At 36.6% G+C, this 13,654-nt stretch overlaps 1 protein-coding gene and 1 long non-coding RNA gene across 2 annotated transcripts; both read left to right on the top strand.

The window, feature by feature from the left end:
* Positions 1–5,691: 5,691 nt before the first annotated feature.
* Positions 5,692–8,063, top strand: LOC308690127 (uncharacterized protein; the record flags this gene model as incomplete). The annotated part of the gene is made up of 6 exons (XM_081364414.1): positions 5,692–6,082; positions 6,187–6,295; positions 6,386–6,466; positions 6,680–7,081; positions 7,194–7,298; positions 8,026–8,063. Exons 1-6 carry the CDS (start codon positions 6,002–6,004, stop codon positions 8,061–8,063), a joined length of 816 nt encoding a protein of 271 aa, XP_081220540.1. The 5' UTR covers positions 5,692–6,001.
* Positions 8,064–12,493: 4,430 nt separating this feature from the next.
* LOC308689563 lies at positions 12,494–12,945 on the top strand. Its single transcript, XR_014030020.1, has 3 exons — positions 12,494–12,530; positions 12,637–12,738; positions 12,816–12,945. It is a non-coding gene; the product is annotated as an uncharacterized lncRNA (long non-coding RNA).
* Positions 12,946–13,654: the final 709 nt, after the last annotated feature.

Raw genomic sequence — 13,654 nt, 5'->3', positions numbered from 1 at the left:
TAGAGTCACTCTACACAAATGTCTCCATAGATGAAGCTACTGAAAGACAACTTCCTGAGTTCGTTGAACAAATTGCTGAGTGTAGTGGTCAAGCTGAATTTGGTGATCTTAGTGAGCAGGATTTGGACACAACCATGGAAACTGAATGCACAGCAGAGGCTTATCCTTGGACAGTGGGTGATTGTGGAAATGGGGATGAGAGCGATGACGAAATTGAACAGCCAACTTTGACTACTAGCTTGATGAACTGGGCCATAGAGTATGGTATCACTCTGATTGCACTGACTGCCTTGTTGTCAATATTAAGGTATCACCACCCATTTCTGCCAAAAGATGCCAAGACACTCCTCCATACAAACAGAAATTACATTATCAAGCAAGTTGCAGGTGATGCACACTTTTACTTTGGAATTGTAAATTCTCTGTCAGGTTTCTTGAACAATGCTTGGTTTAAAATTCCAGACAGGCACACAATAAAATTACAACTAAATTTTGATGGGCTTCCTCTTTACAAGAGTTCATGTGTCCAGTTATGGCCAGTTTTGGGCTTAGTCCAAGGATTTGCCATGAAACAAAAACCTTGCTTGATTGCCCTGTTTGGTGGAAGGTCAAAACCACATCCTCTGGGAGACTACTTAAGAGATCTAGTGACGGAGATGAAACACTTAGCAGCTGGATTTGCATTTAAAGGTAAAACATTGTTCATAAAAATAACATCAGTAATGTGTGATACCCCTGCACATGCATACTGTATATAAAAGCCATAAAGTACCACACAGGATATGCAGGTTGTGACAAGTGCACATCACATGGGTTTCATTTAGACAGTCGAATGACTTTTCCAGACAGCAAATGCCCTGCTAGAACAGATGAGAGTTTTAGACTTCATATAGATGAGGAACATCACAGAGACATCTCCCCACTTACTGAGACAGATATTGGAATGGTTTCCATGTTTCCGCATGATTATATGCATCTTGTTTGCCTTGGAGTCACAAGGAAGCTCCTAGAGATGTGGGCAGGCAGCAGTGGCCGACTTAGGTGTCGCTTGCCATCCAAGAATGTAACACAGTTGACAGAAACACTTTTGTCTTTCAAATGTCACATTCCCAGTGAATTTGCTAGAAAGCCCAGATCTGTTGCAGAGAGGCATAGATGGAAGGCAACTGAATATAGAAAATTTTTGTTGTATACTGGGCCAGTTGCACTTCTTGATGTCCTTGCCTCTCCAGTTTACAACAACTTCATGTTGCTCTATCTATGTGGCCATATCTATACTGGCATGTCCAAATCTCTGTGTGATCTTCTGTGACTTTGCAAAAACCTTGCTTGTGTCTTTTGTAGAGCACTTTGGACAGCTTTATGGCAAGGAAAATCTTGTGTACAATGTGCATGGCCTTATACATCTCAGTGATGATGTAAAAGAACATGGGCAGTGTCTGGACAACATTTCTGGTTTTCCCTTTGAGAACTATCTTGGGCAAATAAAGAAATTGATCCGCAGCCCTCAGTTCCCAGTTGCACAAGTTGTGAGGCGAATGTCAGAGCTTGAAAATGCAGAGTGCAGTGTAGATAAAAATAAAAATAATGCCAAACTCAAAAAGCCACACAATGAGGGTCCTCTACCATCTTACATTACATGTCCAGTCACGTAGTACAAAGCAGCTAGTTTCCCACACTTTTGTGTCAAGATATCTTTCTTTCTTCTTTATTATTTGTCTCAAACAATCAACATAGTTATACAACATACAAAACAATAATTAAAACCACGAAATAAAACAACCATCACAAAAACAAAAACAAAATAAAAGTAATAAATACATAAATAAAAGATAATAGTAATAATAATAATAATAATAATATCAAAATAAAAGATTTGTTTGAGAAGGAGCAGGCAGAAGCAATTAGCTTATTTAAACCTGCCCCTATTTAACAACATAATATTACAAAGCAAATTAATACACAGTTAATACATTCATTTTTCATAGATCTTACATAACTCACAGCAATACCATAACCACAACACTTTCACATTGCAGATTTAGACCGGTGTTTCAATCTTTGCTTATCTATATTGGTCCAATAATGATTTCTTTAATCTATTTTTGAACCGAATGATATTAAAACTCTGTTTGATGTCATTATCCAGTCCATTCCATAAGGTTACCCCACAAACTGATATACACATGTTTTTAATAGCAGTTCGTACAAGAGGTTGTTTGAACATACAATATCCTCTTAGATGATATCCCCCATCTCTTTCATTAAACATTGCACTTATGTTACCTGGTAAATTATTTTCTTTGACTTTAAACCATAGACTGTAAAAAATATGGACAAAGCGTCTGTGACGTCACCCATAGACTTTCTGAAGAACGGGTTTGAAGCCGTTTATGGGGGGTATGGGCGGCGCCATCTTGGAAAATCTTGGGAAATCCTAACCCCGCCCACCTTCACTCAGCTCGCATGCTACTCCGGTTATCTCTGTGTATATTTCAGGCAACGAAATATGTTATAAAACACCATACTAACTCTTTTCGTTTTCATTTAAAGAAATCTTAAACATTATAGCCACACAAATGTGGTTCAGGCAACGCATATTGATTATATTCAACTGCACATAACGTTTGCCTATTTATGAAAACAATATATATATATATATATATATATATATATATATATATATATATATATATATATATATATATATATATATATATATATAAATAAAACACAAACCTGCCTCTTTTCATTTTAAATATAATATAAAAATATTAAGCATTTTATGGTCCATGCAATATGTGCATTTGTACTAAACAACAGATTTTGCAGTAAACAACATTACATATCATCTTCGTTGTATTAAAATTTAAAATGACATAAACTCAACCCAGTCTCTTTTTGTTAAATTTCAGTTTTATCAATGTTAGCCATTATAAAAGTATAAGTAAAAGGTATAAGAAGCTATACAAATAAAGCAAACAATTCAGTCAAACATACAAAGTCAGCGCGAGTCTAACCATACATCGGTAAAGTTAAATAGCTTATAAAGTTATGAAACTTCCCCTCAGCCAAAACGATTGCCCAGGGACAAAAATATAGATTCACGAGACCAAAAATCGCCCATTAGATATACACAAGAAGAATTATATCTCATGTTTAACCACTACAGAGACGCCAGAGTCCGCGGCATTGGCGGCAAACCTCAGAACGTCAAGCCGATGTAAGACTCTTCCAGGCGGGGTACATCGCGCCGAGCGCCCGGTCATCGCTGGATCAACTGGATAAAATTTTCATAAATCTTTAAATAAACCACAGATTTGAGCTTTAAACAACTACATTCTCGCCTGAAAAACTCTTAAAACTACATTTCATGATACAGAAACAGTAGTATTATATGTCAACTGTATTAAAAAATGGCGCTTCTTATGTTGTCATTCTCCGTGGCGCTGCCTTGTCAGCTGTCAATCAAGCTGTCAATCAAAGTTAACCACGCCCTTATTGTTATATATTTTATAACTAAATACGATCTAAACTAACGAGTTAGAAAAAAATTCACCCCCCTCACAGTGGTCAGGCACTCGGAACCTATCGAAAAATACAATAAAAGTCCATGGGACCAACTTGTAAAAACATGAATTTATGCTGTGAAAACGGACATTTTAACATGGGGGCTAGGGACATTTGCTCCCTTTTGGGACCTGCCCCTAGCGGATTTTCAATGTATTGCAGTTTTTCGCACTTCCGGGTAGGCTTCATTTTTCAGATTAGAATGTTGCCGCTTGCTTTAAACATAAATTGAGCAGTTTTAAATGTAACAATGTCCATAAATTTTAACAAATGTGAATTTAAAAACAGAAGATTAGTGTGCTCGTAATACCCAGTATGATTTATTATCCTGATTGCTCTTTTTTGTAGTGTGCAAATATTTTGTAAATTGCTTTTATAGGTATTTCCCCAAATTTCCACACAGTATAACATATATGGCAAAATAAGTGTGCAGTACATAATATGTAATGTATTTTTGTTCAATATCTGGTTTTACTCAATATACCAATACTCCTAGCCATCTTCATGCACAAATTTTTGATGTGGGGCTTCCAGCACAATTTATGAGACTGTCCTCCTACAAAAAACGACCATCAAGGTCGTATGTGCAAGCAGCTTATTACGACCTATACTTACGTTTTAAAGTTAACCGCCCTCTAGCGCTCCTTTTAATAATGACGGTGTCGTGTGTAATGAAATGGCGTTTGACCGTCATTACCAATCAAAATAGTATTTGTTTTATTTTTGCATTTACTTGAGGTTTATACAGAAAACTGAGATGTGTAGGCCTAAATTTATTTAGGCTATATAATTTTATGTATTTGATGTGCTTTTCTTCTTCAAAACAACGTATTGGAAAGTAAAGGACCACATCAAAATAATTAAACTATTATCCTTTTATTTTTTTAAATAACTTAAGATAAACCTTTTGTAACAACAAAGTAAAAAAAAAACGATGATTTAAAAAAAACACCACAGATGATAAAACCGTGACATATGTAGTGATTTTAAAACATTTTCAGCATTTTTATATTGATTTTTTTTTTCAGTTCAGCTAAAGTTTTTAACATATCATCATTTGACCACATTCGTGTGGCGCTGAATAAAAAAATAAAAAATCAATGAACCAAAAGGAGGAAGAAGAAGAAGAAGAAGACGAAGAAGGCGGCGTGGCCAGGTTTTTTCCTGACAGTCCCAGGTAAGGTGTGAATTTTAAGTATGTTGTTGTTTTTTTAATATATATTTATAAGTAGTTGTATGTGTTTTTTGTAATTTATGTGGAACTAAATGAGTGCATTTTGACGTCTGGGTTACAAATCAGTTGCGATAGCCATTTTACTCTTTAAGAAAGTAACTGTTAATGTTACGTTATTTCATTGCGACCTACTAAGTTAGCTAACGTTAGCTTCATCGCTAGCAGCATGTTGCTATTTCACATGCATAATCTGCAATTTCTGTCATATTGACAAATAATTTCAGCCTAATGTATCCAAAACTGTAACGTTAAATGTTTTCTCTTAGAGAAAAAGGTAGTTTCAGCATTATACAAATAAATAGTATGAGGTCACAACAGTTTTACAGCTAGCTGCTATCCAAATGATTTAAATTCAGGGTATCAATTCAGCTTGGTATATAACATTTTAAAGAATTAAAAAAATGCAGTAATGGCAAAATCGGTTGACGGAATCAATTGTTCATTGTACAGTCATTGTTATTGCCTATTTTAGGTTATAGCCACAAGTCAAGTAACCTTTATTTATATATTGCTTTTTATAATACAGATTGTTTCAAAAAAAAAAACAAAAACATTAATTTAGTTTATTTATATAGCCGCTCTGGAGAAAACAGTGATGCCATTATCCAGATCAGTTCAGTTCTCATAATGGTGATGCAGGCAGATCAATAATATTGGTGAATATTAAGTGTCCCCACTTCACATGCAAAATAAAATTTATTTAATAATACCCACTAGTGCAGTGGTTCTCAAACCTGTCCTGGCACACCCAACACTGCACGTTTGCTTTCTCTCCCTAATCAAACTCACCTGACTCATCAGCTCATTATTACATGGGTTAATGAGCTGATGAGTCAGGTGTGTTTGATTAGGGAGAGAAAGAAAACGTGCAGTGTTGGGGGTACGCCAGGACAGGTTTGAGAACCACTGCACTAGTGCATTCAGATTTATAGGCACGCACAGGTTGACAAGGACCAGTCCGTGCCCACTCTTACAGAGCCCTGGTTTCTTTTGTCTAATCATCTCATCTGTTTGTTTTCAGGCTTTTGTACCCATCCTTTATCACTGAAATATTTTACAAATCAATCGGTTCTTTTAAGAGCCAGTTTCTTTTTCCTCCTCTCTCTCTCTATTTCTCGCTTTCCTGTTTTTTTTTTGTTTTGTTTTTTTATGTTTTTACTTTATCCTTCAATTATTTCTATTTAAAAACATCTACAAATGGCATCAGAGTCATTACAACAATTTAATGAATGGCTGGAAGCAACAAAAACCATGGCTGATGAGTTGGAAACCCAAAAAGTAAAATATTTCATTATTTCTCTATCATGTTATTTACCTACATTTAAAAGAAAACGCCTCTGCAAATGCTTCCCCAAAATTTATCATTTAGTTTTTACTTGCAGACTAAAAAGAAAAGGAAAAAAAAGGGAACTGAAGTCTCCAATGTTTCCTGGAGGAAGAGAGACCAGCATGGGTACATCCTACCACAACGTGTTCAGAAGAGTCGATCTGGTCAGTAAAATACACTGCATACTGTTGTTCACAAGTGTCTAAGCTTTTGGTCAGCAGTGATGTTTTCTATATCATTACGTGTGTTTGCAGTTAAACCTGCCGGCACTAGGGAGATCTCAGAGGTTGAGGAGGTGCAAATGAATGATATTCCGCAAGAGGTACCAAGTCTTGGTAAGCATATTGAATTGAAAGCCTAAATAATTTCAGCTTTTCTATTTAAATTTAAAATGTCACCATATAGGCAACTATTAAAGTATGTAATTCCCATTCCTATCATGCATATGAAGTGACAAAACCATATAAGAAATTGCTAATTTGCTTTATTAAAATGTATTATTGCAACTGGCTTTTTCCTTATTATCATTTTATTTTTTATTAATTTAGATCAAAATCTTCAGAGGCTAAAACACCTGTTAACTTCTGTCGCTGTCTCTGCATCAGTGGAAGTAGAAGAGACACCCACCATGTCTGCATGGACCAAAAGACAGGTCATCTCTGAAAAGAAATTCAGGGCTGCAATGCCAGAGATCTTGAATTGCATGTTGGCTGCAGAGACAGTAACCCAGCATTGCTGTCAACAATGCAAAACTGTTGATGCTGTTGTCCGATGCCTAGACTGTGTTCCCTCAGGAAATCAGTTTTTCTGTTCATCATGTGACATCGAGATCCACAGAAAAAATGTTTTCCATGATAGGGAAGCGATGTTTGATGGTTTTTTAAAACCTATTCCACCAACATCTGTAGTGGTGGTTGATGAAAGGGGCCAATATCAACTCAGTGAACAAGGTATGTTCATATAATGTAGTAGGTGCCCTCTGCAGTTTCCTTTTATTTAATTTTTTTTACTTAAATGTGTAGGCATTACTGATATTACTTTCTGAAATTTGATTTACTGCAGTGTGTATGCTTCCAATTCCTCCACCAATGCAAATCTGTTCCTGTGGTCTAAACCAAGACTTCATAATTATCCCAGGAAAGCAGACTGTATTGGTGACTATCAACGGTATGTTTTGTCACTTCCTTCTACCTTTTTATATCCGACCAGATGAAGTCAAGCATAATAATGGCTTACTATATTATTTTGTCCTGTGCTGTACTAATACAGGTCAAATAGTAAACACATGTTTGTTTTAAGGTCCATACCACCTGTGTCTGCCTTGTGTAAGCTGTCCACTTTGCTCTTCCAAATGGACTCCTGGGATTAGTGACTTGCTTTAATACAGATACTGGCCAGCAACCACTAGCTGCCAAATGCTGTTTAAGTTTGATCTGTTCACATCATTTGAGCAGATGAAATTAGCCAGCCCAGCTTTATCCCAAAAAGCATTTCTCAGAATGCTTGAACATCGATGTCTTTGCACTGGTCTGGTAAGGGCTGTTTTCATTTCCAAAGTGTTTGAATTCCAGACTTTAAAATCTTTTATTAACCAAAATAATGCCATCCTTCTTTCCAGACGGGTAGTATTTGCGGTGATACCTTCCACAGAGTCTTTCGAGAGTTTGCCTTCTGCAATTTTAAGAAAGAAGATCTGTGCCTGATGGAGCCCTTTAAATGCCCAGCATGTACACCAGACATGCTTGCTATATCTGCAGACGGTAATAGAAAACATTACCGGTTCAAGAAGTCCAAAGGGTAAGTGAAGTGGATTTTATTTATTTATTTATTTTTTTGGATATAGGGTGGTGCAGCGGTCTTTTTGTGTCCATGCTGCATCTCCCCTGTCACCCAGTGCTAGATGTGATGGGCTCTAGACCCCCCATGCCATGACCAAAGGAAAAGCAAGTATAGCTATTGGTTGGATGGACTGATAGTTATTTATAGAGAAACTATACTTCACCTTATTGCTGTAAAAAATAACAATCATTTTGTGACATCTAAACATTTCTTCAACATAATATTTTTTTGGCTTATTATTATTATTATTATATAATTATACTTTTATTTGAAATTCATGGAAAGTAACAAAATGTGTCAAATGTGTGATTGCTTCACATTTAAACGTAAATGCTTTTACAATTTAAAAAGTGTTTTGAAAGATATAGCACTGTTTTAAACAAGCTTATGATATTACAGTTCTATGAAAGCAACCTGGTAAATTGTTCAGGAACTTTGTCTCCCTTCTGTTGCCTGAAGACACAAACAAAAATAACGTTATTTATTTCTGTACTTAAAACAGTATGTTTTTTATTTCTTACACAAGTTAATGCCAAATTACAGTATTAATTTCCACAGGACAAATACTCTAAACACAGTGTTCAAGATCAAATGTAATTCATACAGACTAAAATGTTTGGCACGTTTATGGTTAATTGTCATATTAATTTAGGTGAATGCAACGTTTAATCATTTTTATGTAATTGTGTTGACTTGGCGATGAATTCCTCTTATTTAACAGGACAGAAGAACCATCTCTTTTTGATGGACTGTTCATTGCACAAGATGGCAAAGTATCTGCCTTTGTTGACCAAATTAGAAGCCAAATGTTAAGTGTAAGGATTTATTTAACTCCATAACCCTTCTTTTTGTTTAATTTTATTTTTTCTTGTCCTGGGATTACATGTAACATATTGTTTCTACTTTCAGAGGACAGGTCATGATGTTTGCGGACCGGCAACATTTACAGCAGGCAGAGAAGTAGCACAGAAGTCCAGGGCCAAGGTGGATGAAGAGGGCCTTGAAATAGCTGTGTGCAGACATGGAATCTTGCTGCAAGGCTTGAACCACTACCGTGGTGAAATATATGCCTACCCAATGTTCCTGCAGAAGGAGCTGGCACAAGCTGCAAATGCAACATTCTTTTGTATGGACATTGCTTGCAGGTAGATAGCCATTGCCAAGTGATAACTGAAGTTTGTACTGATGTTTTACCTTTATTAATATATGTAATGCATGGGAACAACACCATGACTAACTAAAAATCACACTATATATATATATATATATATATATATATAGATATAGATATAGATATAGATATAGATATATAGATATATATATATATTATTTATTACATGGCTTGGCTGAATTCCAATGTAGAATGCGGTCTGTTATTTCTTGATCGAAGTATAACAGACCGTTGCCATGAAAAACAGCGCGTTGCTATGGACGCGGAACGGACTATTTTCTTTAGCGGAAGCAATACAATCGTTTTTAAATCAATAACCCCTTTTTAAATCAATAATTCGCGGCAAATTATTTATTTATTTTGTAGGTAGCCATGTAATAAGCGGGATAATGTATAGTGAGCCGGTTGTTATAGTGAATAACAACCCCTTCAGGCTGATTCAAGCTCCGCTTCGGGATCCCGATCAGCCTGTCGGGGTTGTTATTCACTATAACAACCGGCTCACTATACATTATCCCTTACATACATATATATATATATATATATATATATATATGGAATTAGAAAATGAATATGGCTACTACCTTATCAGTACTGATACAACACATTACCATACATATGACTACATACTGACATGTGTCATAGTGTTATTTGATTGGTTACAGGAATTGTACTAGTCATTTAGATCCTGGTTTGTCTCATTACCAGTTTTGCAAATTTTTCCATTACAGGTACTGGCCTTATTTAGAAAAGATGGCAGAAAAGTTTTCTGAGCTCCAACCCCTTACCACGATGAAGCCTTTTCTATCTGTAATGCATGCCAAGGCTCACACTGGCAAATGTGAGGTACTGTGTGCAAGCTAAGTTTACGTTTTAATGTTAAGTTTTTTAGAAACATAAAAAAGTGAGAAACTGTCATATAAGTGAGATATACAAAATGTTTAGTGCTGGGTATCCTCAAGGACAAGTTTAAAAACACTTATTTAGTGTGTGTGTGTGGATATGGATATATCTCTATCGGTGTATATATATTACACCCACACACACAATGCTTATGGACTTTTTAAATATAATCAGGGGCGGACTTTACCATTAGGCAAAGGTCGGCAATTGCCTTGGGCCCCGAGCTACCTAGGGGCCCCCAAAATGCCCTATTAACTTATGTCTAAGTTTTTTTTTTTTTAATTATATATTTCTAAAACTCCATTTGCGAAAAATGGCATCAAATCATTAGTGTCGCAGACAGGAGGGGCCCCCCCCGCCTCACTACATTGGATTATTCCATTATCTCACTTACTGCGCATCTGCGAAAGTGACAAGGCTGTGCCAAAAAACTGACGGAGAAAAAGAAGTGATTGACAGACAAGAGTGTACAGAGTGACAGAGACAGAGTAAAAATGAAGCGAAGCTAGCTACCCAAGCGGTGCTGAAAAAAGGAGGAAGCGGGAGGAAAGCAAAAAGTCCGTAAAGGTGCGCGGCGCGAAAGATAAACAACACGCAGTAACAGGAGGACTGGGAAATACACAAACAGAGCAAGACGAGTCTAAACGCGAAAATTTAAAGTTTCGAAGTTACCCAAGCGGCTCAAATAAAAGAAAAAAGTGAAAAGACGCTGATAAGTATTATTACGGCTACTGTTGGGGATACAGATCAGGAACAACAACGTCCAAGTCCAACGCACAGAAAAATCGTGAAGCAAAGAGGACACGGAGATCGACAGACAAAACTGAGCAGTTTATGAATCATGATATTTAAAAAAATCTCAGCTCTCAGATTCTGTCAATTCTATAACGAAATACAAACAATAAATACCGTTTTGCCGTTTTAATGTTACGTGACAGATTCCTTTAGCGGCACGTGAACTGATCATCTCTAGCTAATAGTAAATAAACACGAATTAACAATGTTGAAAGATACAGTATAAGTTACCGAAATGTATATTCCTCTTTCATAATATCGATCAATAAGTGTTTTTCAACCGTGGAAAGCTGTAAAACAGCTGGAGAGCAATCGTCACATAACTTTACCTCAGGAAAGCCATTTAATTGGCTAGAAAAATAAGAGCTATTATAGAGAGTATTTGGCTAAATATGTGTAGGCTACTATATTACTTATTTTAACCTTAAATTATACCAGCTGATAGGGCTTTTTTTTCTTGAGAAAAAGTAACGCCTATCTTGTGAAACGTTACCTAATATTTATCCAAATAAGTCAATATTGAATCAAATCACAAGAATTGAATCGAAATGGTGAAATTTGTCAAGCAAAAAAAAAAAAAAAAAACATAGCTTACCAGAAATTGTACCATGTAGGCTAAACATTGTAACATGTTTCTGTTTAGGAGTAAAGAAGTGTATGCAGGGTTTAAAGGGGACGTTTTTTCTCCTCTCTAACCTTTACATCCCCGTAGATTAGCTTTACCTGCCTATCCACCATTCAGTCCATACATATTTTTTTCGCTCTCTTTTAAAGATTGGATGGGGAGGGGGCCCATAGCTCTACCTTGCCTTGGGCCCCCGATTTGCTAAATCCGCCACTGAATATAATTAACATTAATATCATTAATTTCAACACTTTTACAACAGTACTGATCATTCTGGTTTAACAGCAGGGTTGTTTGTAGGATATGCTTCCTGATCCCTTCCAAAAGTTCTAACTGCACAATTGCAGTTGTGAAAGCTTTTCTTTCATAGTTATCCTACCTCAGAACATTTTATATTTTCACATATTGAACATATCAAAATTCAAATTCAATTGATGATACACAAACTAATAAGATTTGTATGATAAAGGTCTTGATCTTATTCTTTGGAGCAGGTTAGGTGGGGCGGTAGAAGCCAGGAGGGTGCAGGAAATACTGTTGGTGAAGAGGTGGAACAGGTCAATAGCTTCCTTTCAAGGGCAGCTCTTACTACAAAGTACATGACCAAGTCAGGTTGGTTGAAAAAGGGTTAACCCTTGTGTTTGACACAATGCTAGATTGTACCATTGATTTGTTCTTATTGTTTTTTTTGTTTTTGTTTTTTATAGGCAGAGGAGATATGATAACTGTGCTTGCCATGGGATGGATAATAGGAAGGTGGAGTCTCCACAAGACACTGGCGAAAAGATTTGTCAAAGTAAGAATCCTAGACTGCATGTTAAGGTGTTTTCTGGGCCCTGGAGACACTATGACTGTGATCGCGCTCTCCCCTGCATTTTTTTCGGGGGCATTTGTGGTTAATTTTGCAGTGATAACTATGTTTTCTGTAATTTTTTATATTTTTTAAATAGACTACACAGAGAGCAGAAATGGAAGCAGCCAATCTTGAGTCTCAAGCAGGAGTTACACATCTCTTTGGAGGATGCTGATCGGTGGGTGTGTGATGTCAAGCAATGGGCAGCCACTGGTATGTAACACGCTGATGTATACATTTCCATATATATTTTTCTACATTTTTGTAGTGATACTGTGTTTTCTGTAATGGTCGACTTTGCTTATTTCTGGTTTTCAAGAGAGACACAGGACTCACAGTAGGCAGGAAGAGCTCCAGAGTGAAATCGATGAGATTATTTTTTCCATCCGAAGAAAGAAGCATGATCTGTATCGACAAAATGGTATTTGATACTACATCACTCAACTTGCATGTTGTAATTTTAATTTGTTAATTTTTATTTATTTTTTTAACTTACAGACAGTAACCAAACAAGGCAACGCAAACGGAGAAGACTTGGTGAGCTCAAAAAGACACTCAGAGAGAAGATAGTGCTGTACAACACCATTCCTGGCTGTGAGGACAAAATTGACACCGAAGCAGCATGCAGTCTCTCTGATGATTTTATTCTGCCTTGGGAAGCACAAGGAGATGGTAATTAATGTCTTGTGTTTTTGTGCTTTTTTTAAATTCACAAAATCCAGTTGATTGTTAGTTTTTTTTGATTGCTAAACAGTGAGCACAACTGGAGTCACATGTGCAAAACTCTAACTACAGTCTGCACAGCAGCAGTTCATGTGGACCAAACTCTAGTTCATTTTTCATTGGTTGAACAGTTTTTAAAACTCTACACACTTATCCCTAGCCTGACTACGTCAGACTTCCTACTTCCGCTCAATTTCATTTCGCTTCTGTAGTCAGTCTGAGATAGCAGCTTATCTTTCAGTTTTCCAGCGGCCTTCGGACGGCCGGGCCAATCATTGAACAGAGGGCGGGCTGAGAGCGTGACGTAGACGCTGATTGTACTGTGGATGCGTAGATTTACTTCACATAATCTGCAAAAGTCGTTCACAGCCATGTTCACTCCGGTATTTCGCTCGATGGTTTTGTTTTCGCATCATACATGTGTTTACAGTGGAAGTTAGATGCGGCTGAGCATGCGCATAACACACGCCATAACCAAACGTTATGTGATTGGCTTACGGGTAACCAATGATTTTAAACTTCAGACAAGCGCCCCCTAGCAAGAGAGAAAACACTTCTCTATTATGCCATTCCAGACTCTGTCTACAAAGCAAAGTGAAGTAGCAGAGTTTGGT

Source organism: Scardinius erythrophthalmus, assembly GCF_964197995.2.
Source record: "Scardinius erythrophthalmus genome assembly, chromosome: 4".
Lineage (NCBI taxonomy): Eukaryota > Metazoa > Chordata > Actinopteri > Cypriniformes > Leuciscidae > Scardinius > Scardinius erythrophthalmus.
This window is presented reverse-complemented; position numbering and strand designations above follow the sequence as displayed.